Source organism: Delphinapterus leucas, chromosome 10 (genome assembly GCF_059928025.1).
Source record: "Delphinapterus leucas isolate spDelLeu-1000000601 "Yukka" chromosome 10, BTC_Dleu_Yukka2, whole genome shotgun sequence".
Lineage (NCBI taxonomy): Eukaryota > Metazoa > Chordata > Mammalia > Artiodactyla > Monodontidae > Delphinapterus > Delphinapterus leucas.
The window spans coordinates 67,397,213-67,424,481 of NC_143138.1; the positions used below are offsets into that span (position 1 = coordinate 67,397,213).

The 27,269-nt window shown below is 54.7% G+C and overlaps 1 protein-coding gene across 4 annotated transcripts in view; it reads left to right on the forward strand.

The window, feature by feature from the left end:
* MAPKAPK3 (MAPK activated protein kinase 3) overlaps window positions 1-27,269 on the forward strand; it is a 37,427-nt gene that overhangs the window by 5,432 nt on the left and 4,726 nt on the right. For 2 of the 4 annotated variants that reach the window (XM_022573009.3, XM_030762397.2), the window contains exons 2-6: window positions 4,866-5,142; window positions 23,457-23,596; window positions 24,754-24,818; window positions 25,280-25,359; window positions 27,102-27,225. In XM_022573009.3, the coding sequence (XP_022428717.1) occupies window positions 4,918-5,142; window positions 23,457-23,596; window positions 24,754-24,818; window positions 25,280-25,359; window positions 27,102-27,225 (634 nt within the window). In that variant the 5' untranslated portion in view covers window positions 4,866-4,917. Of the gene's footprint in view, window positions 1-4,463; window positions 4,608-4,865; window positions 5,143-23,456; window positions 23,597-24,753; window positions 24,819-25,279; window positions 25,360-27,101; window positions 27,226-27,269 lie in introns of those variants that run through there. The other 2 variants (XM_022573007.3, XM_022573008.3) reach the window with 2 other exon arrangements.

A 27,269-nucleotide genomic window follows, 5' to 3' on the forward strand; every position in this document is an offset into this window, starting at 1 on the left:
GTCAGAAGCCCATGCTCCTACCCTTGATCCTCTCCACCTTTTCCCAGTTCACTGGACTCACCAGGGAACATCTTGAAAGACCATAAGGGCTACACACACCTCCTCTAAGCCCTTGGACCAGAAGGAGAGGGAGAGAATTGGAGAAGTGGCAGGGTCCACTCCCCCCTTCCAACTTTCCGGTGTGTACTCCCAGGTTCCCAGAAAGAAGGTAAGCTTCAGATCCCCTAGCAGGGATGACAGACTCCTGGCAGGGTCCAGAAGCCTAAATGGCAGTATCCAGGTTTTCCCAAGGCAGACAGGGCTGAGCTTGCCCTGCCTGGGAGGGGATGGAAGACAGAGGGGGTCCAAAAGCAAAACCCCGTGAAACAGGACAAAATGACAAAATAAACTGGTTAAGATGAGAAATGACTTCAGGAAACCCACTTCTCTGAAAATTTCCTGAAGGGAAGTTGAGCTTCAGTGTCGCCCCACCAGTCCTCCTGAGTAGGCCAGAAGCTGCTTGCATGGGGTGGAGATGGGTGTGGAGACCTCATTACCACTTTGATGGCTGGGGCACCTGGAGAGCCCAGCATGGAGCCCCTGTATAAGGTGCCGTTTCTCCAGTAGGAACTGTCTACTGCTCCACATTACTATGAAAACAAAGGGGCTTCACAGCTGCCAAGCAACAGAGCTGGATTTGAACCTTGGTCCCCCTGGTGACAAATCCCAAGCTCTCTACCCCGAGATTGCCCTTTCCCTCTAACTGTGATTACTTTACTGAATGCTTACTATGTGGCAGATGCTCTCAGCAATTTCCAGCCCCATTTCATTGCCTAACTACTACATATTGTCCCCTCTTTACAGGTGATAAAAGTGAGGCATAGAGAGGGTAAAATATACCCTAGATCTCACAGGCCCAACCCCAACCCCAGTTCCTCTCTAGGCTCCTATTATAAGCCAACTCCTAGACATCCTTCAGGATCCAACTTTCAGGTCCTCAGTGAAGCTTCCCTGCCTCCAGGACAGTCAACATCAGGGCACCACAGGTGTCCCCTTGAAAGCGCCCCCTACAGAAGTCAGTGATTGTGCAGTTCTGTGTGTAAACTAAAGGACCCAAGGGTTTTGCCCTCCAACTGCCCTTTGTAAATTTGACAGCACTATGCACCTCCCCTGAATACTGGGAAGAGTGGTGTGCCTTTGTTTTACCTGAGATGCCTGCCTCTGGCCGTGTAATTGTCACCTCTCCTGCCCTGATTGCTGGGCCCACACTGCCACCCAGTGGCAATTCCTCTCATAGTTTCATGTGCCACATCTCCATGGATTCTTCCTTCCAGAAAAACCCCTCCCGTGCACCCGAGATTCTTGCTGCAGGATCTCTCTGCCCTTCCCCACCCAGAACAGACACAAAATGGGTCACAATAATATACAGCAGTGCCTTCCTCAAGGTCTGGCTCATTTAGTCTGTAAACTTTCATATGTGCAGCCTCTCCTCTCCCCAAAGAATAGTCCACACGTCTACGTGTGTGTGTGTGTGTGTGTGTGTGTGTGTGTGTTGAGAGAGTGGTTTCAGCTGCCCTACCACCCCACCCAGGCACTCACTGGATTCCTTGGTCACTGTAAGCTGTTCCAAAGTTCTCAGCCCTCATCCCCTTGAACATACAGCTCTCATGGAGAGCTGTGTGGCAGAGTTAGCCACCATGTACCCACCTGCCCTGGCCGAGCCATCCCCAATACTGAATCCTCCCATCAATTTGCAGGTGGCAGATGCTTGCTGGAACATGAGCAGCGAGGGGAAACCATGCATTCTGACTCCCCTGGGTCAGCTGCAAAACACGTGTCTATGATGAACCCATGTGGGGCACGTGTGTGTTTGTGTAAGCACTGGCCTTGGTATGGACACTGCAAGAGGAGAGACATTGTCATTCCTTACTTTTTACATTTCTATATGGTTCGAATTTATTATAACAAGCAAGTTTTGCTTATGCAATTAAAATTTTTAATAAAGAGAGACCAGTTTAAAAAATACAGATAGAGTGTGCAGGCCACGTCGGAGCCAAGCCCAGCTGATCAGCCATGATCATGGATGTGCAGCTGGCCATCTTCGCCAACCTGCTTGTCGTTCTCTATCACTACATGGCCATCAACAGTCCCAAGATGTAGGAATGAAAGTGGCGCTTTCTCCACCTCAAGTTTCCAGGACATAGTCTGAGGCAATATGGAGCGTGTGAGGGGCCTTCACCCTTCACTTCGTCCCTTCTACCCATCACAATATACAAAGCAACTACACCTGGATTTCTCCAAACGACTTTTATTTCCTCAAAGTCTTCCTTAACCCTATGGAACAAAAAGCTGCCACTGAATAGGGCCCAGTATAGGGGCTACTTTCTTTTCTACTCCCTCCCTCCAATATAAAAATATAGATTTTTTTGTGGTCAAAAAAAATACAAATACAAAAATGTTAGAACAATTGTAATCTAACTCCATTTTAAGAAAATAAGATAGCTCAGAGATCACAGCACGCAGAGATGACCTTGGCTACGACAAGTGGCCAGCCTCCACCCTCAGCTCTCTAGACCCCTGCTTATGAGTGGGGCCTTGCTTGTCCAGAATGAGATCTTGCTCAGCTTTGGGTTCACCTGGCTCAAACCAGTCATCTCCATAGGAGAAGGAGAATCCTTCTCTAGTCTCCAAGCCTTCAAGCAGTGGTAGCTTCTGGATCACAGGGCTTCCCGCAAGGCTCTGAGATCTTGGATCAGATTCTCAGGTGGGGCTCAAGGACAGAGGTCCTGGCTCCAGCTAGGCATAAATGTGTGTGTGTTGTGTGCATGTGTATGCCTGTGTATCTCTGTGTGCATATGTGCACATGTGTAAAGGTGTGATTGCATGTGTGTGAACATGTGTGAGAATGTGTACATGTGGATGTGGGAGTGGGGCGGGGAGGCACAGGAGCGGAAGGCATAGTTTGAGGGTGAGAGCTGGGCCCTGGAGTTGTTCTTTGGGGGTTGGGATAGGGGCTGTGCCATGGTAGCTACTGACCTCAGGCAGGTCTCTTGACCTCTCAGGGCTTGTCACTCGTGTGTCTGGTGTAGGCTGCACGGGATTGGTACTGCCTTCCCTCCTCCAGTCCCAGTGCGATCATGGGGTGCCCAGATAGAGCATCTACCCAGTGTCTGGTCCAAAAGAAGAGCTCAGTACGCTTAGTTGAGGCTGTCATCTGGGCTTCTGCTTTACTGAACCTTCCTAGCTTGAAGGTCGCCTCAAGGAGAGAGGGAAGAGCCCCTCACACCCTCATCCAGCTCAATGCCTGCACACAGAGGGTGCCTGTTCTCCTGGAGCTTCTGCCCAGTCATCCACGTGCATCCACATGCATGTGTGTGTTGGGGCTTAGGGGCAGGGAGCTCGCTGGGCCCCAATTCCGAAGCCAGAAGATACCTTTGGATACTTAGGTACACAGAGGAGTTACCTACGGGTGGGACAGAGGCTGCGGTTCCTGCAGTCCTGCTAGTGGCCTGTAGATGGCAGCAGAGGCTCGCTCGCACAGGGATCTTGCCCTAAATCGCATGTTCCCTGTCCCAAGTGAGCCACCTCTTTCGGGGCTGTGGGGCGAGAGGGAAGTGCAAGAGTAGTGCAGATTTGTCCAAGGAGACAGCCACACACTCTGCAGCTCTAGACAAGTTGTTTCCTCTAGGGGGTTCTCAGCTTCCTCATCTGTGAAATAAGAGTTAACAGTCTGTGATGGGAAAACCCGTTCGCAATATATAAGGTAATCTAAGATGGGCTCAGAGTAGAGACCTAAATGTGGAAGGGAAAACCACTTAGCTAATAAAGAATATCTGTCACTGTGGTAGGAGGAGGAGACTTTTTAAACATGACACAAAAGCTCTAACCATAAGGTGAAAAGTTGATGGATCTGACCAAAGGGGAATTCAGGATTTCTGGTCTTAGGACGCTGTATTCCAAGGGAATATGAGCAGGAGCTGCACAGAAGGGTAGAGATGCCAGTGCTAGAGAGACGCGCAGAGCCACCAGGAGCTAGAGAGAAACGAATCACAACAAAATTCTATTTCACTCTTGCGCTGTTGGCAAAAATTAAGACTTTAGATACGCTGGCGGTGGGCCACCACTAAGGAAGTTGCAAGCCTTACAGATTATACTGGAGGGCCTCCTGGCAGCGTGCAGAGAAAACACCCGACTCAAGGGGCTACCTGAGACTCCAAGAAAAACAAGACTTCCTGTGCTGCCACTTCCTTGGTGGCTGGTAAAATTCGCGGCTCGCACAGCCCACGCGGAACCCGGCTGCGCTAGCGCTGGGGTGTCCCCGGAGGCTGGCGGAGCCTAGGAGATTTCTGCACCCTGGAGAAGCCACGCCCCCTATTTCTGCTTCAGCTCTAGGCGGGCCTCGCCCCGCCCCGCCCCGCCCCGTCCTGCCAGGGCCCGCCTGGCCCTTTAAGGCTGACCAAGCCCGGCCTCAAGCCGGGGACGCGCGGGGGAGGGGAGCAGTCACGTGGGCAGGCGGCGGGGTGACTCTCAGCTCTGGGCGCTCGCGGCTGCGGGCTTCGGCGACGGCCGCCCCTGCCCCTTACCGGCGCTGCAGCCAGGTGCGCTGCCGTCAGGTACGCCCTCGCCAGGTACGCCCTCCCTGGGCCCCCTCCACCTCCCACTCCCGGGACCTCGCGGCCCTTTCCCCTCTTGACAGGTGGCCGGGCAGGACTCGCCTGTGCCCCGCTGCGTGACCACCTCCCCCTGCCGCGGGTCCGTACACTGCGGCAGTTCGTTCCTCATTCCCAGCCCTGTCCCCCACCCGAAGCCCACTCTGGCTCAGGGCCTCCAAGGCTGGGGTGTACTGAAGAAGTCTGAACGGAACTCACTCTGCCTCTCTTTCCCAGGTGGCCCTGGACGCGCCAGGCTGGGGCCTCCTCTGAGCGCCCCGCGGGGGCCATGGATGTCGAGACAGCAGAGGAGCAGGGGGGCCCTGCGCCCCCACCAGGTGCACCCTGCGAACCTTGCTCAGCCGGCACTCCCGCCCTTGTGGGGCGGCGGGAGCCCAAGAAGTACGCAGTGACCCATGACTACCAGTTGTCCAAGCAGGTGCTGGGCTTGGGTGTGAATGGCAAGGTGCTGGAGTGCTTCCACCGGCGCACCGGGCAGAAGTGTGCCCTGAAGGTCAGTGACCCCTCACTGCCGCGTGGGTGACCCGGAGGGCCCAACAGCAAAGACCTGTGGGTACAGGATATGACCAGGGCCCCTGTTAAGTTTCTTATGCTCAGAATTTCATCTTCTTACTCCTCTGTAAGGTTGGACTCCCGGTTCTCTCTGCTTTACAGATGAGGAAACAGGCTTAGCCTTGCTAAACTCCGAGTGTCCCAGGGAGCAAGGGGTCAAGGGGTGGAGTCAGTGTGGGTAGAGCCTGCTGTACCCGGAAGCAGGGAAGGAGGGGCTTCTGGCTCTGGGTTTCAGGCTGGGCCTATGAGTTTGGGCCCAAGGGGGACCCTCACTCAGCTTGGCTGCCCCTTCCATGAGAAACTCTTCTGACTGGAATGGGTCTGAGTTTCTTTCTGCCTGAGGCTGTGTCCTCACGAAAGCTTGGGGTGGGGCTACATTCTCTTGGGTCCCCTGCCCGCCTAGGCTGGAGTGGGAGCCTCCCGGAGCTTGCTGGTGGGCAAGGCTGACGCCCACTGCACCTGTGGGCAGGAAGCTGCTGACGGGCTCCAGATGAGTCACTAGACCCATGTTGAGAGGGGGCGGCCCTGCTCCAGCTCTGACCCACCCTGTTTCCTGGGCAGAGGGCAGCCAGCCATCTAGCCACGTCATACCATAGGCTCCCTATAGGCCTGGTTAAGACCTCACTGATACATGTGGAGCCCAGGGAGTCCTGGAGGTGGCTGATCTAGCCATGTAGTTCTGGCTTAGGTCATATAGTTCTGGGCCCAGGACCCTGGCCCGTACCTAGAAGCTCTTGAATCTGTCATCACTGAGAACTTTACTTAATTGCAGCCTGTAACACTGGCCACATGGATAGGTAGAGTATGGCAAGGAGAGTGGCTCCTGGAGGTTAGAATACAGCTAAGGATCTCCTCATTTTACAGACATTGTAATTATGAGCCCAAGCACAGAGTCCTGCAAATGTAGCTCTAATCTTTGGCCTGCATTTGCCAGCTCCATGACCTTGGACTAGGTCTTGGACTCTTGAAATCAGGTTTCTCTGCTCAAGGGTTGATGAGAGTTGATGTGAGCTTGGAATGAGATGATGCATGTAGAGTAATTGGTACAGGGCCTGGTGCAGACCTGGAGAGGCTACAGGAGTTATTTAGGGCACAGAGTCTGCAAGTATCTGAGCAGGGGACCTGGGCCCAGCTCCCTGTGTCTCTCCCAGTGGCCCTAGGACTGATAGAGGGGGTCATCTCCCCAGGGTGGTCTTGGAGGGGATCATGAGGATGGGTCTGGAAGATGCTTAGGGCAGGGCTGGTGAGGCTGGGTCTCAGGCACAGCTTCTTTGCTTGTGAACCCAGCAGTGGAGTGGGGTTGGGAGGCCCTTTTGGAGCCCCGGGCAGGGGATTCTCTGAGTCCTTCAAGGAAAAGGAGGCTCTTCTGAGGGGAGATGGGGCTAAAGAAGTGAGAAGTGAGAGTCTTCATTCTCTCCCTCAGCACCATCTTAGCCCTTTCACTCCTGCTAGGGTCATGGTACAGTCTGGGTGGGCAAGGGGACGACAGAGGCCTCTTCTTAATACCAAGGTTTTGGCCTTGTGAGCCAGGGCTGAGCTCTGACCACCCCCTGTGGTACTCTAGATGCTGTGAGTGAGGCAGGGGTGGAGTGAGAGGCTGGAGTTCATGGGCCCAGGCAGAACTGGCTTTAAGCAGGCCTGGGCCTAGGCCTTTCCCCGTAGGTGCTGTGTCTGACAAGTGACTTGGGGGGACTTCTGTCTGCAACAACTTCCAAAGCACCTCCTCTTGAATCTAGGGCCTCAGTGCTCTCTGTTCTGGACTAGGAATGGGGCAGGCCTAGAACAGATGCCCCTACTGTACCCCTTTAGGCTTCATGGGTGAGCGTGGCTAGGGCTATTGGCTTGGGACCTTCAGGACCTGGTGCTAGGTTAGCCCTCAAGGGGGACATGGATTAGATGTGCCCCCACCCAGCACTTTCCTGTTCTTGCCAAACCCCACCCCCCTCCAGTGACCAAGTCCCCACCCAGCTAGGTAGGGCCTCACCATCTTCCAGGATGGGATGAGCACAACCTCTAGCACATTGTACCTATACTGTGAGTGATGGCTCTAGCCTTGACAAGGTAGGTGGCACCTTTATGCTTATAGCCTCTGCCCCCTGCCCAGGAGGGCCAGGGCCAGGAGACCTCAGCACATGGCCTGGCTTGGGCCCCAGGAGCTCAGCCAGTCCATGAATGGGTCTCAGCCCTCTCTCTGCCTCTGCCTAGCCCTGTGCCTTTCTGCTTCCCTGGACCTACGTCCTAGGTTACCAGGCTGGCCCGTCTTTGTCTTGTGGTCTGGATTTGTCCAGGCCATCTCTGCCATTCTTGGTTTAGGCCTAGTGTCGTGGCCTCTCCCATATCTGTCCTCTTGGCCCTGTTGCTTAGGGTGGTAGATGGTGCTTAGCATAAAGCCTGGAACACAGCAGGCACTCATAAAACAGGAAGAGCTGTGGTCGATGGCCCTGTAGCTGTTGCTGTTCTTTGGAGGCCCTAGAGAAGCAGGCTTCTCCTTCCTAGGGGGTTGGGCCACTTCCCCTTTCCGTCAGCCCCTGACTGCTGGCTTGGTCCATCTTGGCCTCACTCATACTCAGGAACTCTCTCCCAAGGCCAGCTTCTGCCACCAGTGCTGTCATTCCACTCTCCATTCGACCCTTAGCACTTCTGCTATCCCTTTGGCAGGAGCTAGAGGTCTGCCTGCCAAGTATCTGGGGCAGGGGACTGCCTCCTACTGACCTCTTGCTTGTGACCCCTTTCAGGCCTAACTGGTTAATTGACACCCCTTATTTTCACTCCTAACTGGACACAGCCACCCCATCACATTAGACACCCAGCCTCTCAAACCTTATCCCATATATGAAAGTCAGGACCTGGAGTTAGTGGTCAGAAGTCACGTGGCTTGATTGGGATGGGGGATTATAGCAGAGGCCTGAATCCCCTCCTCTCCTGACTTCCTGCCAAGCCGCCTTGTCGTCCTCGGCATCCTGGCAGGCAGAAGTGACAGTGGTACTTAGATAAATAAAAACAAAGCCTTGAGGAGACTGAGGGGGTCTGCAGTGGGAGTCTTTCCTAGCCCTGCTCTCTGGGCTCTGGGTCCACTGAAAAGTGTTGGAGGCCCCTGGGGCTTCCAGTGCCCTCATCTTCCTGTCTTTGTCAAAGAGTAGAGTGGTAGGGTGCTGGATCCACATGCCCAGGAGATCCCTGCATTGCTCCATGGGTGGGGCTGGCCTGTTGGAGCTGGTGCTGTGGAGCTGGATTTGAGGCTGGGTGGGGCTTCCAGGCAGGCCAGGTACTTTCTCATTTGGAGCTGCTACCCCTTCACCTACCGTCTCCAGACCGGTCAGATCAGCCTCTGCAGGACCTCTTGTTTACTGAGTCAACAAATCAGGAAGCATGTGGAGGGCTGGTGGCCTTGTACAACAGAGTCCCCAGTAGTGGTTTTACTGTACCCAAGCATCTCTTCAGGCTGCCCCTCTCCTGAAAGGAAAGAATCTGAGGAATTCAAGCACTACGACACTCAAGTGGAGCCTTCTGAATTGCCAGGAGTGGGCGACTTGCTTTTTAAATGAGGATCCTAAGGAGAGCATCAAACTCTATACAATGTAGATAGTGAGATTTTGGGGCAGAGGGGGATTGTTTGGATATGCTTCACATCCCGCCCAGCTGGCCTCGCTCACAGCTTTAGAAGCTGTGCTCGTAGCCTACTGTCAGGATCCCCTTTGTTGGGACTTCCAGAGTCTTCTTCCCACCCCCACCCCCCAGGAACTGATGCCATCTCTCCAGCTTCAGGCCCTGGTGGTATGGAGTCTAATATTCTTGTGAATGGCCAATAGTTTTGCAGAGCGTTCTGTCTGGCAGGCCCTGTCCCAGTGTACAGTACATGTTATCTTCCCTAACTCTTTTCATTCCCACTTTATGGATGAAGACACTGATATTCAGAGAGGTAAACGACTTGCCCAAGGTGTATAGCTGGTGAGTGGCAGGGCTGGGACGTGAATCCAGGCAGTTTGATGCCAGAGTCTTAGCACCTAAGTCACCTCATGCCTCGTGCAAGTCTATGGGGACATGGGAGGGTCTCTGAGGCTTGGCTCCTGGAAAGATGGTAGCAACGTCCTCCATGACTCCACTGGGCCCCACGTGATACTGCTGGTGTTTGTCTGTATCTGCCCAGCTCTCCTCACTATACAGGACTCTATGCCTGTAAGTGGACAGGTGGTGGTCCCGCAAGGCCAGTGCACAGGGACCATGATGGCTGTGGGACTGCCTCAGAAAGGGTATATGGTTCATCTCAAGCCTTGTGAGTCTCAGACAAGCCCAGCCCAGCGAAGTCCAGGGTGCCACGGGGAGGAAGTCAGGTTGGTGAGTGGGCGAGAGGAAACTGTCAGGACTGGGCCAGCCAGGGGAGGTTTCCTGGAAGAGATTGCCAGCTTTAATGCAGGCCTCTGGTCTGAGAAGGATGTGGATGACAGAGGAGGGCACTGGGTGTATTGTGACAGCATGCCTGGTTTGCACAGTTCAGCACTTGTTGTGGAGTACCACCGCCCCACTCCCAGTCTTGTGTCCTGGTAGGGTGTGGCTAATCTCAGCAGGGCTGGTGTCCAGGCCCCGACAAACTCTGCGGAGCCGTGGAGAGACCAAAGGGCCCTGTGGAAAAAGAGGCATTTACCTAGGGTTTAAAGGATGGGGGAAAGTGGTCAGTGGTGACTCTCCCTCTCCATTTGCCCACAACTGAGATTCATACCTCATCCCACCAGAGGCCTCTGTCTGTCTTTGGTGCCCTCCATCACTAGGTGGGCAAAAATCCTCCCTCCTTCTCCCAGAGCTTTCTTTCACAGCATCACTGGGACCCTTGTGGAGTACTATTGCCAGGGGTGCTGTAGGGGCTTCTGGGTCGCCTGGGCTGTTGTTCAGTTCAGGGCCTGGTCTCCACGACATTAGAGGTCTGTTCTGTCTCTGCCTGTTCCCCAGGTTTGCACTTGGGGAAGCTGGTTTTCTACTTGGATCCCTCGTCTTCCTCTCCCAGGGCCTCCTTGGGACACCATCATGGGAGGCCCCTGAGAGGGTGCAGCAGGTGGAGCATCTGGCTGTGCAGCCCCCCAGCCTCCTTTGGTCCCAGCCTGGCAACTGGCTGCCACGTGTCCATAGGTGAAGGCCACCAGGCAAGAGCTGGGGACGGTGGTTATACCTAGGCGAGGGCGCCTTCCCCACACATCTGTGCTGTAAAAGTGCGCACCAGGCCCTACCTGGATAAGTGGGTCTACTGCTCTCAGGGCAGGGAGACCACAGCTCTAGTGGGCTCCCACAGGCTCCCATGTTTTCCCAGGAGAACTTTTGTTCTGCTGCCCTCCCTCCCACCTGTTCGAGGTCTTGTGTGGCTCCACATGAGAGGCTGCCTGGGGTTGAGAGAGGAGCAGGGCTCTGGGCTTGAAGTCCTTTCTGCTACTTTCTCCCCAAGTAACCTTGGAAAAAGGCAGTTTCGGAATTTTTTGCAAAACCATCGTCTTTGTGGTGCCGTTGAACGCAGGGTTTGAATATGTGGTGGGAAGCAGGATTCAGCCTTGGTAGCTAACTATCCCCAGGTTCCTGCTGTGAGACAGCTGGGGCCTGCAGGCACTGTGAGAGGGCAGAGCTCTCCTTTGGGGGGGGCCTGGGTGCATTTTTTGGTGGCACATTATTGGACTTCATGAGGACTCACTTGGGCTCACCCTGCACCTGGGGAAGCCAGCTCTTCGCAGGGTTTGAAAGAATGGTGTGAAAGAAACCACCCCCCCCTGACCCCCAGCCCTTTTGGAACTAAGTAGATTAGGGCCAGTGTAATTGTGATTAAAATTCTGCTCTGTGGGAACCGTGGGGGTGTGTTTAGGGCTGGAGTACCAGGCGGCAGCCGGCTGTTTGTGGGAACAGGGAGCCTCAGGAGGCCTTTTCAGCGCTGGACAGACCAGAGACACTGAGAAAATTGATTTTGGGTTTATTTGCGGGTTTGGGATTAGGGTTGCCCTTTTCTTTAGACTAGGGCTTTGTCCTTGCTACTTTCTCTTTGTGTTGCTCTCCCTTTTCGGTCTTCTTTGCCTCCTTGTCCCTCTCCTTTCTTCTTTCCCATCTCTGTTTCTCCTGCTGTCACTCAGTCCCTGCCCTCTCGGGCCCTGCCACTCTGTCTTGTGGGTTTCGGGCAGGCAGAGGACAGATGGGGGCTGGTCAGGTGCTCGGGACTCATCCTAGTCACCCTGAAAGTCTGCCCCACCTCCTAGGGACAGGGTGGGGGTGGGACAGGAAGGAGGAGCACGGCCGCGCCCATGCCACTCACAGTGTTTCCTCCTGCTCCTGGCCTCGACCAGCTGCTGGCTGCCTTTGCCGCCAGAGCAGTGGAGTCAGGAGCATCTGGGCCAAGTCTGTAACCTGAGGCATCCCCCTGTGGAGTGTGGGAGGTCAGCCTTGGCTGTGGCCTCTGCCTGTGGGTCTCCTTTTACGGCTCAATGGTCTGAGCCTTTTGCTTGGGACAATGGTGCAAGACCAGGAGCACTGTGACTCCCAAGGATTCCTGGGCTGAGGTTGGGGAGAGAAGGAGCCAGCTGAAGGAGCCCGCAGAGGGGCTAGGAGGGCTTGAGATGCAAGGTGCAGCCTGTGCAACTGTGTGCTGCTCCGCACTAGCTGGGAGAAGCACCCCAGAGCAGCTGGCTCTTTAGCCTGCACCCTGCACCTGCCCTCACCCCCACCTCAGCAAAACTCACAGTCTGTTTTCAGGAGCATGAAGGATCAGAGCCTTGACCTGCCACATTCATCGCCCCATTCCTAAGGGTTCAGCCTCTGAGGACTCATAGCTTGTTCCCTAGCTGTTTCCCCAACATAAACAAGCCCCCTTCTCAGGATGTGTCAGAAGGACTGGCCAGTGCTCTCCATGCCCTCTGGCAGGCAGCAGCATAGTGGGTGGGGATGGGGATAAGAGCACCCACTTATCCCTTGAATGCTAAACACAAACACAGCAGACTCTAAGAATGGGTTGTAATCGCCCCCATGTCATGGTAGCAGAGACTGAGATTCATAAAGGCGAAGTAACCCTGGAACCCTGGCCTGTCTGGCAGCCAGACGGTGCCTCTCAGCCATCCTTCCCTGTGTGCCAGGCTCAGTGGGTATCAGGAGCTGGGCCCCTCTCCCAGGCCAGTCTGCCCCTCTGTAAGGTGAGGGGCTGGGCGCTCTGTTTGACAAGGGCCACCCCTTCTGGCTGTGAAGACCCTTTGGGTGGGCAGCGACTGTGGGCAGTGCCAAGCAAGCAGGCAGGTGGTGGGGCCCCCCTTGCCCGCTGCTGGGGCCGCTCTTGCAAGAGGACAGGCAGCGCGGAGGCTGACTAGAGGGTGCCCCGAGATGCCTCTCCTGAGCCAGGTAGCAATGGTATTGCCAGGGGAACCTGGTCATCTGTGGTGACACCACCAGCAGGGTATGTGTTCTGCTAGGGACAGGAGCTCAGGGGGTTATGACTCAGGTTTGAAGACCCCTCTGCACTGCGCTCTATGGCTGGTTCAATCCTTGAGTCAGCCGAGCCTGTACCAGGGTGTGTCCTTACCCTAAGAAAGGCCTGAGAGAGTGAGGGTGAGTCACTGCAGTCCATTCCCATGGCCGGAGTGTCCCTCAGTGCTGGCTGCCACCCTGGTCTCCCAGAGGGTGGGGCCTTCCTCCCTCTTCCACTTCCCCTTCCTCACAGCTACGGCTCCAGAGACAAGGAGACTTTCCCAGGAGCCAGCTGGGTGTCAGAGGCCTGGGAGCCTTCTAGCTGAACAGGAGCAGGAGAGAGAAAGGGACCAGGGGCCAAGGTCTGCCAGAAGCTTGGGCAGCCAGTTTCCCTGCCTCCCCTGGGAGGAGCCTGAGTAGGGCGATGGCTGCCGGTGCTCACCCAGGCCTGTGTGGGGAGCTGCGGGGACGTGGATGAAGCCAAGGGAAGCGGGAGAGATGCAGAGCAGATATGATATTGGCTTTGGGAAGAGCAGGTCTGGGGGGTGGAGTCAGGAGGTTCCCAAGGGTCTCTGCACCATGTCTCTGGGGGTGGTGCGGTCCATCCTCCCACCCCGCCCCCCCACTTCTTATTCCTTTGTCATCTTTGTAACGTCTCCTCCAGGGGAAAGAGACCAGCTGTCATTCTTCTGAGAGGTAGAGTGTGTTGGATCCCCTCTCCAGAGCTGACCACAGGCATGGCAAGATGGGTGCCTCAGCAGGGGTCGCCTGGGCATGGCCTCACTCGCCCTGGTCGCTGCCTGTCCTCTGTTGCCCTGCGCGGGCTATGCGGGCATCACTGCAGCACAACTGGCCAGTTGGGGGCACAGACTCTGTGGCCAAGGTGGGGTCTCCTCATGAGGAGGGACCATTGAAGAGACATTTTTGAGATTAGAATAAAACACTTACGTTTGCTAAAAATTGTCCAGTCTTATGAGGAAGATGTCTTCTTTTTATACTGTCACAGAAGAAATAGAACCAGGGTAACGTTTCACCAATTATGTAGCTGATTTTGACAGAAAAATCCTTTTTTCCTCTAAGAAGTTAGATGATAATAGAAGCTAGACCCTCTGAGTATGCACTCAGGGGGCTCGCAAGGCACCTGTGTGGCCTCTCCTCAGCCCCCTGTGGGAAGGATATAGGTAGGATGCTGGGATCTGGCACCTGCCTGGGGCAGAGGGAGTTCTGATCCTGCCACTTACACACTGTGTAACCTCCGGGAGGGGGAGAAGGTTGTAGCTCTTTCTGGCTCTCTTTCCCTGCCTGTAAAGCAGGTGCCGATAGTCTCACACATGCCTGCCCCCCTCCCTTCGTTGCCATGGGTGAGGAGAGTGCATATCCATTTCACAGATGAGGAACTGGGGCTCAGGGAGATCTTAGGGGACAGGTCCAAGGTCACCACACACTTTGCAGAAGGGGACATTGCCCAAAAGGATGCATGGAGGAGTTGAGGATGTAAAGGTGTTTGCCACCTGGGAGAGTGGGGATGTGCCCTCTCCTCCAGTCTGCCAAAGCTGAGGGCTGGGTTAGTTCCCTGGCTTAGGTCCCTAGCTCTCAGCCTTGCTTCCCATGCCCCAGGGTCCCTCCCCTGAGATTAGCCATGATCTTCCCACCCTGGAGGGTCTGCCCCTCCTCATTGAGCCTTTCATAGCAGCAGTATCCATAGACTTTTGATTCTTGGTCTACCTCTCAGGATCTGAGACCATTTCTGTGACCTGCTGGATTGGAGGGAGTCTGCCTCGCTGGGTCCCAGAGGCTGCACCTGAATTTCCCCAAATTCTGGAGAATAGGGAGGTGAAGAGTGTGAGACCACCTCAGGGCAAGACCCAGGGGAATCCTGAAGCCAAGCAAACTCAAAGCCCATTTCCGCTCAGTGTGCACTTGGCACTGTGCTAATCTGAGCTCTCTGTGTTCTCATTCTGTCCTCGTGGCCACCTGGGAACGTGAGTACTGTCACTGTCCCCATTTTCCAGATTGGGCCAGTGAGGCTCAGAGAGGTTGAATGGCCTGCCCAAAGCCGCAGGTGAGTGGAGGATGGAACTGGCCTCTGCATCTGGCATGCAGGTCTGTCTGACCCAGAGCCCTGTGGCCACAGCTGGTCTTTCATAGTGCATGGACCCTGGCCTGGCGCACTGGGACCTGGGCCTGCTCCAGCTAGCACTCATGTTCCCACTGGTCCTCTCCTTCCCTGCCTGGGAGCCTAGCTTAACTCCCTCTTTCTGGAAGCATTCTTCCCCTCCCCCACCCCTCCCTATTCCTCCCCAGACCTGGCACTTCTGCCTTTGTTTCCACGTTTTCTGGGGCTGGGAGGAAGCAGACAAACTGAGGCCACCAAAATTTGGCACATTGAAGGAGTTCTTGTGTTCCTGAGATTTGACAATTTCAAAACGCGTATTGGCTTTCCTGCTGGCAGAGCTTCCTAGAAAGACGTTGGGCCTAGAGCCCCAGCCACTTCCTCCCCTCCCAGGACTCTGGTGGGAGGTGATTAGGGAGGCTCCCAGCCAGTCAGCCACTTCCTCCTGGTCCCCCCACCCCTGCCCCGGCCATCAGGTACCCCACCCTTGGCCTGGAATGGGAGCAGCTGTTTGGGGGCCCTCCTTCCCAGGGCTGGCCTTCCCCATCTTGCCTGCTCTGCCAGGTTCTGGATCTGGAAAGAAAGGAGAAGGGAAGAGAAGGAGCCAGGCACAGTTCCCTAGGGCCTACATCCTCATCAAGCGTCCTAATTGGCAGCAGCTCATCCATAGACCCCCAAATCCTTGAGTACGGAGTGCCTGTGGCAGCATTCCTAGCCGCAGCTCCAGGCCTGACCCCCAGGCAGGGCCAGTAAATGTTTGTAGGGGTCAGGAAGACATCTGTAAAATGTGCAGCCCTCCCTGGGCATGAGGGTTGAATCCTGGTGTCCAAAGGACTCCTGGACTCGGAGGTGGCTATGTGTGAACCATGTGACCCAGAGAAGCTATAGAATATCCTTGAGTCTCAGTCTCCTAAGCTGAAAGTGATGGTCAGTAATGCCCTTTTTTTTTTTTTTTTTGCGGTACGCGGGCCTCTCACCGTTGTGGCCTCTCCCGTTGCGGAGCACAGGCTCTGGACGTACAGGCTCAGCGGCCATGGCTCACGGGCCCAGCCGCTCCGCGGCACGTGGGATCTCCCCGGACCGGGGCACGAACCTGTGTCCCCTGCATCGGCAGGCGGACTCTCAACCACTGCGCCACCAGGGAAGCCCCAGTAATGTCCTTTTTGAAGGGCAAGAGCTAACAGGTGTGTAACATGCCTGGCAGATGGCAGCGGCTCTGTGAACATCCACCACCGTTGTTATGATCGCCAAGGGGCAGAGCCTGGTCTAGCCCCAGGGCTGTGGGGCCAAGCTCCACACATGAAAGGAACAAAGCAGCCGCCTGCATCGCCCTCACTGCCTAGAAGCCAACAGGTCTGGATCCAAGTTTTGACTCTCCCTACCAAGCTATGTGACTTTGAGCAAGTCACTTAACCTCTCAGAGTCACAGGCTCCCCACAGGAAAAGGGTGATGCTGGTTCTCCTCAGGATGTGATGAGTACTGAATGAGGCGATATCTGTGACCAAGCACTGTGGCCAACACAGCACTGGCCAAACACCAGGGAGGGACAGTTGTTATGAAGGGTGTGCTAACCCTGTCCTGACTCCGTCAGTCCTTAGGCGTTCAACTGGGGCCTGGGCATTTGGGGTCAGTAGATCATGTGAGCCGACCTCCCTGGAACTTAAGCTGCTGAGGAGGAGAAGTGAACAGACAGGGTGAGACGGAGGACAGGATATGGCCAGAACTTAACGAAGCGAGGTCTGATCTGGCATGGGGCCAACTAATCCATAGCTGCAAAATCGGTCCCGTTAGCTCTCTTAATGAGCTACGAAAGCTGGGGAAATTAGTGCATGAGAGAATAATGGCACATGTCTGAGGCTCTAGTTTGAAATCAGGGCTAAAAAGTTAGATTTGACATGACCAGCAACTCTCCAAATAGCACTGGTGCCCTTGTGGGGAGGGAGAGGGTGAAGTCAGTGACGGGGGGGGGATGAGTCTGGGTTTATAAGGAAGATACTGAGGCCTTAAAAAGGAAACTCCTGCTTCAAACCCTGAACTTGAGGTCAGTCTCTACCACCCCATCCCGAGGCTATGGCCTCTGCTCTAAGTAGGCAAAGCAGCCAGCAGGGGTCCCACTAGCTGGCCAGGGGCAAGGGTGCAGAGTATTAATAACCACCTGCTGCTAACAGCACAAGGCAGGGTGGTCTCAACAGCTGGCTGTAAAATGAATCCTGCTCTTCCAGCGATGTCTCTCATAAAATTAGAGATATGTTCCCATGGGAAAATAATCCCAAATAATTACAGAACTGGGAGCCAGAAGGGACCTCAGATATGGCTGAGTTGAAAAACTCTTAACAAGGAGGGAGTTTAGTAAATTCAAAGTGCTTTTTCTCATCTATAACCTCCCTCTGTAGAGAATTGGGGTTCTCCACAGTGAAAAAAATGAGTCGCAAACCTAGATTTTCCCATAATATTCTGTTCAGTTCCACTGCCTGAGTGTTTGGCGCTGAGCGTGTGTAACTGTGGTGTAATCGACAGCCCGGAGATGCAGCTCCTGAATGTTCCAGCCTGCCCTTGCCTGAGGCTGGGGTGAGACCCCCAGTGTGGGAGAGAAGGTGTTGGGGGACACAGCAGTCCTTCCTGCCTCTCTCCTCCCTATCCTCTGGCATCAAACCAAGCTGGAATCCCAAGAAAGTGGAAATAATGGGACTTTAGTGGCCCACAGAGCAGTGAGAGGAAGTGGATCCCTGGCCTCCATGAGGTTCCCTTTGCTGTAGGGTTAATAATGTCTCTTGGGCTGTGGGCTGTCATGAAATCCAGAGTTCATATTTTTTAATTTGCTGCTGCCTCACTGATGGGAGAGATTATAAACCAGCTGTCTTCCCCTGGAAGGAGTGGGTGTTCCGGCACAGGCCACAGCAGTTTGGCCTGGGCTGCAGGTTCATTGGCTGGGAGTGTGGAGGTTGGGATGGAGTGGGAGAGGCTGCTTGTCCAGCCCGGGGCCTTGGGGCCTCGTGTGTGTGTGTGTGTGTGTGTGTGTGTGTGTGTGTGTGTGTGTGTGTGTGAGAGAGAGAGAGAGAGAGAGAGACAGGTACTGTGAACGCTTTTACTTGAAAAGAGCCCATCCTGGGGTGAGCTGGATGTGGACGCTGGCTGTGTGGGTGGGCATGTGGGCCTGGGAAGAAGGGTGAAGAAGGGTGTTGGGGGCTGGTCCCAAGGCTGTGTCTTACAGAGTCACTGCAGACATCCCAGCTCTGTTTGATGCTCTAGGAAGGCAGACAGAGTACTTTTACAGCTCTGGGCAATGTGAGGCGATGGCTCCTGCAGTGGAGATGGGGCCTCAGTGGGAGAGGAGGTCTGAGCAGAGGGTCTAGGCTTGGTCACCTGCCCAGACAAGGCTGTCACAGGTTGAGTTGTAGCAGCAAGACCCCCAGTCTTTTTTTTTTTTTTTGCAGTACGCGGGCCTCTCACTGTTGTGGCCTCTCCCGTTGCGGAGCACAGGCTCCGGACGCACAGGCTCAGCAGCCGTGGCTCATGGGCCCAGCTGCTCTGCGGCCTGTGGACCGGGGTATGAACCCGTGTCCCATGCATCGGCAGGCGGACTCTCAACCACTGCGCCACAAGGGAAGCCCAAGACCCCTAGTTTTTCTTGGGCACCTCTCTGTGCCCAGTTCTCTGCTAGGCACTTCAGAGAAATAGAAAATATTGCACAAATAAATGGACAGATGGATGGGCCTTATTCTCTGAAGGGATCAAAATCAACATCACAGAGTCTGTAGACACAAACATACCATGGCCCACACACTGACACACATTCCCCAGCCCCATACCACATACACCCATACACACCCATGCACACACCCCTTATGTGCATGTACTCATGTGTACATTTACCCATGTTTCCATGCACACATACACACACCTACTCACACCCCTGCTCGTGCACACACCCATGCACCTATGCACACATTTATTTCAGAACAAGTTTCCCAAGTCTTGCAAGTAGTAGTTTTGGCCAGTGCCTCTCTGACTCGGGGCCACCCCCTCCTCTCATTTCCGTTCAGGGAGGGGTTGTCTGGATGCTCTCTCAGGAGTCCTGTTCTCCTCCCTGTCCAGTCTTACCTTACTCCATCCTGGTGGCCCCAGGGCAATGACTTCATCCTCCAGAGCCTCTTTTTCCTCACTCTATAAATTGGGGCTGATGGTCCCGCCCTGCTTGCCTCACAGGGTGGCACCAGCATTCCCATGAGATAAGGGAAAAGAGTGTTTTGTAAACTGTAAATTGTTTTCCAAACAGTCAAAATGATGCTGTTGTTTTCTCAGCTCCCGAACTCAAGAGTTCCTCCACCTACATGTAAACCCTGTGCTTGGGTGGAAAGGGACACAGCGTGGAGGTAGGGAGGAGGCCTGGCCAGTTCTGAGGCTCCCATTCCACCTGGAGAGCTGGAGGGGCGTGGGCCCCTCTGCCCTCAACCTTTGCTGGGGTCCACTGTCTGGTGGGGTTGGTAGGGGTCTCGGCTGTCTGGCTACGGGCTCTGGGGGTAGGTGAGAGAATTTGGCAAAGGAGAGTGAGGGGAGAAGGGAGAGGTGGAAACCACGTAATCAAAGACTGAGGCTACAGCATTGTCATTTGATCAAAGAAATATGGTCTCAAATTCGATGCTTGTGTAACTTCAGTGGGGGCCCACAACTCAAGGAGAGCTGGGAGCCCTCCCTTAGGAGGAAGCCAGGGTTCCATCTCACAGGCGTATAAGGGAGCCTGCTGGGCACTAGCTGGAGCTATGGAGCTGTCCAGGAGCCATCACAGACCCTCCAGCTTTGGTGGACCCCTGGGGGGCTCAGGGGATGTAGGATGGGAGTGAGGACGGGGTAAAGGTGTGTTGCGTTGTTAGAAGGCCACCCCATCTTCTTTTCTTCCCAGCTGTGGCTGGGGACCAAGACACCGGGTGGCCCCCAGCAGCTTCAGGCATTTGAATATGGGGTCAGTGGAGACCAGAGGCTGCTCCATGGGGACAGTGCTGTGGGAGTGGGACCACTGACCCCACTTTGCAAGGAGCCCCTGACCAGGGGTCCTCCCTGTGGTTCCCATCCCCCCCAGTCTAGCCCAAGCCCTGCATCTTAACACAAGGGAAACAGACACAGAGAGGCAAAGGACCAGCCCCAGGTCACACTGAGAATAAGAGTAGAACCTGGGGCTCCTGTCTCTTAGCCCTGTGCTCATTCCCATGCCTGGGAAGATGGGGCTCTTGCTGGGGGACACCTTTCGTGAAGGATAGTGAAGCCTCATATACTTGCATGAATGAAGCCAACTTGTAGCAATGGCCTTGTGGGCTGGAGGAGTCAGGATGGGCTCCTTGGAAGAGGAGGTAAAGTTCACCAGAGAGGGTAGGTTAGGTACAGTGGGGAGGAAGTCTGTCCAGGTTGTCATGTCTTTCATTTGTTGAGCCTTCCTGGGTCCTCAATTTAATCTTGTTCTCTCCTCATGATGGGTTGTGAGGGTTTCTTCCCTTTATCCCCACTTTATAGATTTGTTCATGAAATGTACAGATATTATCTGAGCCAGTGCTCTGTGCCAGTACTGGGACCCAGAGGTGACCAGGCAGACTGGCCCTGCCCTTGGGGGTCCACAGCCTGAGGCCAGAGGCAGCACAATGCCAGCCTGACTGGGGAAACAGTTGCATCATCTGGGGCCGGTTATTTCACCTCGCTGTGCCTCAGTTCCTCAGCTAAAGAATGGTGGTAATAAAGTCCCTTCCTCCTAATGTTTATCAAGTGCTCGGAACAGAGCCAGGCATACTGAAAGTGTAACATCTATATGTGTGTGTTTGTTTAAAGAGTTATCAAAGGAACAAGTTAATTGTAGGTCGTGAGCAAGTGATGCACAGGAGGGAGGAAAAAAGGGTGATGATGCGGGAGCTTTCTGGGGAGCTGGCAACATTTTCTGTCTTGATGGGGGTGTGGGTCACAGGGTGTATGCAACTGTCAAAATTCATTGAACTGGACTCTTGAGATCTGTGTATGTAAAGTGTACCTCAATAAACAAGCATATATAGAAAGAAAGTAAAATAAAGCATGAGGGGAGAATAAGGACCCTCGAGGTCCTCTTTAGACAGGTTGTCAGGGAGGGCTTCTGAGAGGAGGTGTCTTTGGGGGTACTCCTAGGAGAGGAGAAGACTGTGGCAAGGGGGAAGAAAGATGAGAACACTGAACCTCTTAAGAGGTTTGGGGCTGCACTCAAGGTCACCCTGAGAGATCAAGAGAGACAGCGCTGGAGATTTCTTGGCAGCTGGCCCTGGGCGGCCCAGGTGCAGGGCTCTGTAATCTCCCCTTTAGAGAGACCTGGAGGCATTTATTGTGTTTTCTAGGGGCAGTTCTCTCCCCACCCCTGTGCCTGTTCTCAGAGCCTTGGCACTCAGAGAAGGACTATTTTAATCCATGTGGTAAATGGGATCCTAAATATGGACTGAGTAGGGTGGGAGGCATTGAGAGGCTCCAGCTCAGGACAGCTCCACCTGCTTCTCCTCCTCAGCAAAGCACAAGGTGCAAGCTCAGGCCATCCATCGTCCTCCTCCCTTCCCTTTCACACCCCTGTCTCCTTCCAGCCCCATGCCCATCATCCCATCCTTTGTTTGTTCAGGAGCCCAGTGTTTTCTGCCAGACCCCAGCCAGGGACTCCCAGGTAATCCCGACCTGTCTGTACCTTCAAGCTGCTTCCAGCCTGGTGGAGGTACAGAGGCAAAAACCACTGAGGGAGGTGCTGGGAGCACTTTCCAGAGGAGGAGACGTCTGAACTGACACCAGAACCTTCCTCAGAAAAAGGGCGTTAGCCCAGTAGAGGAGATGGAGCAAGAGTGCACCTGGCGTAGGCAGAGAGTGAGGCCTATTTGGGATCAGAACATACATCACTCTGACCAGAATCAAGTGCTCTGGGGCCAGGGTAGCAGGAAATGAGCTGAGAGAGGAAGACGAGCTCTGGATGCCAGGCGAGGAGGTGGCCTTTATACAGAGCGCTAGGGGGTGGGGATAGGTAGTGAAGGACCAGAGAGAAAGAGGTAGGGCTGAGGACCCCACCGAAAGCATTTCAGCTGTGAGCTTGGGATTTTAGGAGAGAAGAGAGAGGACCCTGATATCGGGGTCGGGTACCAGAAGCAGGGCAGAGTGAGGAGAGGGTCCAGGAGCCTGCCTGGGGGCCCTGGCAGGACATGGTCAGGTGGGCTAGGGAGGAGGTGGCAGGAGGCAGGGAGAAGTGTTAGGAGGCCAAGCAGAGAAGGGGTGCAGAGAGGACAGAGCAGGCAGGGAGGATGGTGCATCTTTGGTCCTGTGGCTAAAGCCTGAGGTGCCCGTGGCTTGAGTCACCTCAGGACACAGTGTGGTGGGGGGAGCTGATGTGGTGAGTGGGGGTGACCAAGCCTCTACCCACAGTGCTGTTAAGTAAGAAGCCGGTACATGGGAGCTGTGTGGGCAGAACAGAGGAGGCAAAGGCAGCACGAGCAAGGGATCCATGGTTTCCAGGCTGGGAGTGTCTGCCTGCAGCCGTCTCCATGCACACCCCCATTCTGGACTGGTTAGTGGAGAAGGAACCCTGGAGCTGGTGGAGGGGCTTGCCCAGCTCCTTGCACCCCACACTAGGGTCAAGCTCCAGAGACCAAGGGGCAAGCAGATGCAGGGATTCGTTTCTGCCCCAGTTGATCTTTGCCTAGAGAGCTTGGTCCCAGAGCCTGCCCACACATGCCCTGGCAGAGGGGAAACCATCCTGCAGAAGAAGAAAGAAAGGCCCAGGGTGGCCCAGGGTCCGGCGGGTACTGAGCAAGATGGAGCTGGTCTGAGCCTATCTTGGGTTCCAGCCCTGGTCTTCAGCCCTGTTCAGCCAGGAAGCAAATGTGAGCAGCCTTACCCGGGGGATGGCTTGTCCCTGCTCTCCCCATTCTGGGCCACCTCACCCTGCAGGCTGACGTCTCCACCCCCTGCACCTCCTCTGCGCATGACCACTTCAGGGTCTTGCTCATTTCTGGTGATTGGCTGTAAGGTTGACAGCCACAGCCCAGGGCTGAATTAACCTGAACAAGGATCGTGATGCCCACCCACGTGCTGCCTGCCTTGATGTGATGTATCCTGTGGGGATGACTATTATTACTCCATTTTACAGAGTTGTGGGCTGTGGCTTGGAGCTGTGAATGTTAGCTTGAGGTCACAGTGAGTCATTGGAGGAATTTAGCTCCAAGCCCAGACCTCACCCCGCCAGGCGGTCACTTCCCTCGAGCAGGGTCCTCCTTGCTGCCAACCTCTACCTCTGGTCCACAAACCCTCATGCCATCTCACTGTAAAAATGAGGCTCTGGCGATGTGTGGCTCCTGGCCTGGGGTCTCACAGGTGATGCATGATTTGACTATGAAGTCCACTCAATTTCCACCTCAATTGCTGTCCCCAAGAAGGGAGGCAGGGGCTTCTCTGGCCTCTGAGTCCTTCCAAGCTTTCAGCTACTTTTCAGGGCTTCCTGAGCTACCAGCTAAGCTGCTTGAAGCTGACCCTCAATCAAGTCCAGAGGCTCATTGGACCACCAATCAGGAAAACCTGGATGTGAATCCTCATTTTGCCCTTCATAACCTGGGGGACCTTAGGCAGGTCACAGGCCTCTCTGAGATTACGTGTCCTTGTCTGCAAAGTGAGGGCAGTGGCACTACTGGGTGGCTCCTGGGGAAGTGGATTTTAGGCTTGACAACTTTCTGTGCCTACCTGCCCTCAGCTCCTGTATGACAGCCCCAAGGCCCGGCAGGAGGTGGACCACCACTGGAAAGCCTCAGGCGGCCCCCACATTGTGCGCATCCTGGATGTGTATGAGAACATGCATCACAGCAAACGCTGTCTCCTCATCGTCATGGAATGGTATGCTGGCCCACCCTGCTTCAGCGCCTCATTAGTACCCCTGTGGCCCCCAGGCTCCCGCCATTCTTTAGGGGCTGTCTCTGTTCTTCAGATAGCATCTCCGGGAGGCCCCCCCCCAGCCTCTGAAGGGTCGCGGACCTGCGCAGCTGGCCACAAGGGCCTTCCTGCAAGGGTGGGAAGGAATCCACAGGGGCTCTAATGTGGCCTCCCTGGGTATGATTTCCACTCTGTGAGGAGGGGCTGGAAGAGCTGAATGTAGTGGGTGGGGGAGAGATATGGGGAAGAGTGGGAAGTACACTGTCCCCTCAGCTTTCTCCTTCCCACCTGGATTGGTGCTCCCACGGCCCCACCAGGTGCTGGGTGATCAGGGCCTAGATCCAGGAGCCAGCGGCTTTCTCCACCCTGGGCTTCTCCCATGAGCACTGTGGCTCAACCCTAACCTTCCTCAGACCCTGGGCCCTGTGTCTTGGCCTCCAGCTCCTCCCTGTCTGCCTTTAAAGTTCCCCCTCACCCCACAGTGTAGCAGCTCTTGAGTCAGATTTGGGGTTCAGATCCTGGCTCTGCCACCCACTAGCTGTGTGACCTTGGGCAACTGCTAACCTCTCTGAATCGCTGTAACTCCCATGTAAAATGTGGAGGGAGATCTTGGTGTAGCATTCACCCTGTTCATTCTAAGTGCTCTATGTGTATTGCTGAATCAATCTTCACAACTCTGTGAGGTTGGTGCTATAATCCCTGTTTTACAGAAGAGGAAGGTGAGGCACTGAGAGATGAAGGGACCAGCCCAGGATTACACAGCAGTGCACACAAAGGGTTTGCCCAGGGCGCAGCACACAGTAGGTGCTCAGAAAACAGTGGCCATGATGATGATAATTGACATCTCCTTCCTCACTTGGGGAAACCTGGATGAGGGTGGGGCTGCCAGGTAGGGTCAGTGCCCCTGGGAACACAGGTGCTCCCTGGTTAATATCCTCCCCTAGTTCTAAGAGTTGAGTTCAACCCACCCAAGCCAACAGCCCACCATGCAAGGCACAGGGAGGCTGAAGGTGACCGTTCCCCAGGAGAAGAGCAGCAGGGCTGGAGGCCTGAGCCCATGACTCGGGGTGGGGGCAGGTTGATGCCTGATTCTCCACCTCCCTGCCCACTTTCTCTAATAGCATGGAAGGCGGTGAGTTGTTCAGCAGGATTCAGGAGCGTGGCGACCAAGCTTTCACTGAGAGAGGTGTGTACGTGCAGCTGCACTGGGGATTTGGGCTGAGATGGCTCACACAGAGTTTCTGTGTGATGCTGGGCAAGGCCCTGCTCCTCTCTGTGCCTCAGTTTCCCCAGCTGAATAAGAGAGGGTGGGACAGAGTGTTTATCTCCCAAGGGGTTCTGTGAGTCTGTGACACTTTGCCAGAGATGGGCTCTCCATGGCCTTGGGATGGAGGACTCCATGCCTCTTGGTGCCAACCAACAGTTGAGCTGGGGAGAGGTAGCCCAGGCCCGCTGAAAGAGCCCCAAATGAGATGAGGGCATCCCCAAAGGAAACTAGGGTGACCAGGGTGTGGGTATGGGATGGGGGCCCTGGGTGGGAGGAGTGCACCACCTTGTGCTTTCCCAGGAGGGATGATGGGTGGGGCCCCCTAGGCTGCCTGACCCTTGACTGACATCAGTGACCCTCTCCTCTGTCTCTGTCTGCAGAAGCTGCACAGATCATGCGGGATATTGGCACCGCTATCCAGTTTCTGCACAGCTGGAACGTTGCCCACCGAGATGTCAAGGTGAGGCTCCAGGATCCAGGTTCGGAGACCCGGGAAAAGAGTACCATCCACAACCCTCAATGGTCCCAGCATCCACTAGATGGAGGCCACGTTCCTTGGTTGGCATTCAAGGCCTCTTCCCCCTGGCCAAGACTGCTCTTCTCAGCCTTTTCTCCCATGGTTCCAGCATATTCTTTCTGCTCTAGCCAGATGGGTCTCCTTGTTTCCTTCAAACACTGTATAATCCCAATAGCCATAAGAATAATTGAATGCCTACTTCAAGCCAGTAGTCCTGATAAGCATCTCATTGAATCCTCACCCAGCCCTGTGAGATGGGTGCCATTACCCATTTGACAGATGAAACCGAGGCTCAGAGAGAGATTGTCTTGCTCAAGGCTGTGCAGTTGCTGCACTGGGATTCATGCATTCATTTGTTCATTCAGCAAGGATTTTGTGGTGACAATATGCCAGGCCTCAGGAAGGGGCTGCCTTACAATGTTGGGGTTTCTGTGAAGTAACAGCCATAGTTTCCATAGGTGGAGCCCTCTAATGTCAACATTTTAGGGGAAAGAAGCCATGTGCTGGGCACTGGATGAAGGAGCAGAGGTAATCCCAGTTGCTGGACCTGCTTGCCCTTCCAGTGGATGGGCTTGAGAGATGTTCTCTCCAAACTTCCTATCCAGGGAGGACTGACTCTTACAGGTGATCAAGATCAGATGGATGAAATGCAAACCGAGGCAGCCTTACATACACACATGCACACACTTGCATGTGCCAGCCACCATCAGAGTAGAATCTGCAACTCCTGGGCCCTCAGGCCCACACTTAGAGTCCTCCTAAGACTGGGTAGAGGAGACCTGAGGGCCCAGCTGCTGCATCAGGTTCTTCCTCTGGCTGACTACTGCCAACCCATACAGTTATTCTTTGATTTTGGATACACGGGGAGCCGCAACAGTCTCACCTTTGCTTTATTTTGCAAAATAAACCATTGCTTTATTTTGGCCCTGGCTTCCTTTTTTTCTCCCAATCGGAGAAAAGCCTTCTGCGGAGAAGATTCCTTTGTATAGACCAAAACTGCTTCCCTGTTTTTAATCCCAGTCCAAGGTTGCATCATCTCAAACAGGACCTGAGAAATAGCTTTCACTGGCTCCAAACTGGAACTCCATCTAACACCCATCCTTCTACTCCAGCTCTGCCGCTCCTCTCCATGGGCCTAGGTCCTACACATTCATTAAAAACCAGCTTCAGGGCTGCCTCCTCCATGCAGATTCCCCACTGCCTTCATCCCTCAGACTCTCTGTGCTCTGCAACCAGGAAAGATGGCCTCTGTGCAGCTCCTGGGGTCTTAGCTCCCGGAGCAACCTCAGGGGGGCTGTCCTGCAGGCTCATTCTGGGCTGGGTACAGGCTGTGTGCTTGGCAGCACTGGCTCGCTTGCAGCCCACCTTCCCCCGGAACCCTCATTTTGGCATCTCAAGGCAGCATCACCAACTCAAGCTCAGAATTTCCTGCCCCTGGGCTCTCTGTGGCACTCGGTTATCTGCAGCCTTGGTTGAACAACTGCCTCAGTTTCCCCTCTGTGAGATGAGGTGTCACCTCTCAGCCACATTAGTCTCCTCCATATTTGGCCCATGTTGTTGGTTGCCAAGACCCAGGTCTTTTTAGTGAGATGGACCTGGCTCCTCCTGCATCAATCTGGATGAGGGAAGATTCTGCCCCCACCTGGTGCCTAACTCCAGACTAATGTTTTCTCTTCCTGGCCCAGCCTGAAAACCTGCTCTACACGTCCAAGGAGAAAGATGGGGTACTCAAGCTCACTGACTTTGGCTTTGCCAAGGAGACCACCCAAAATGCCCTGCAGACTCCCTGCTACACTCCCTATTATGTGGGTGAGTCCTTGGGATATGGTTTGTACCTCTTTACCACACCCGCC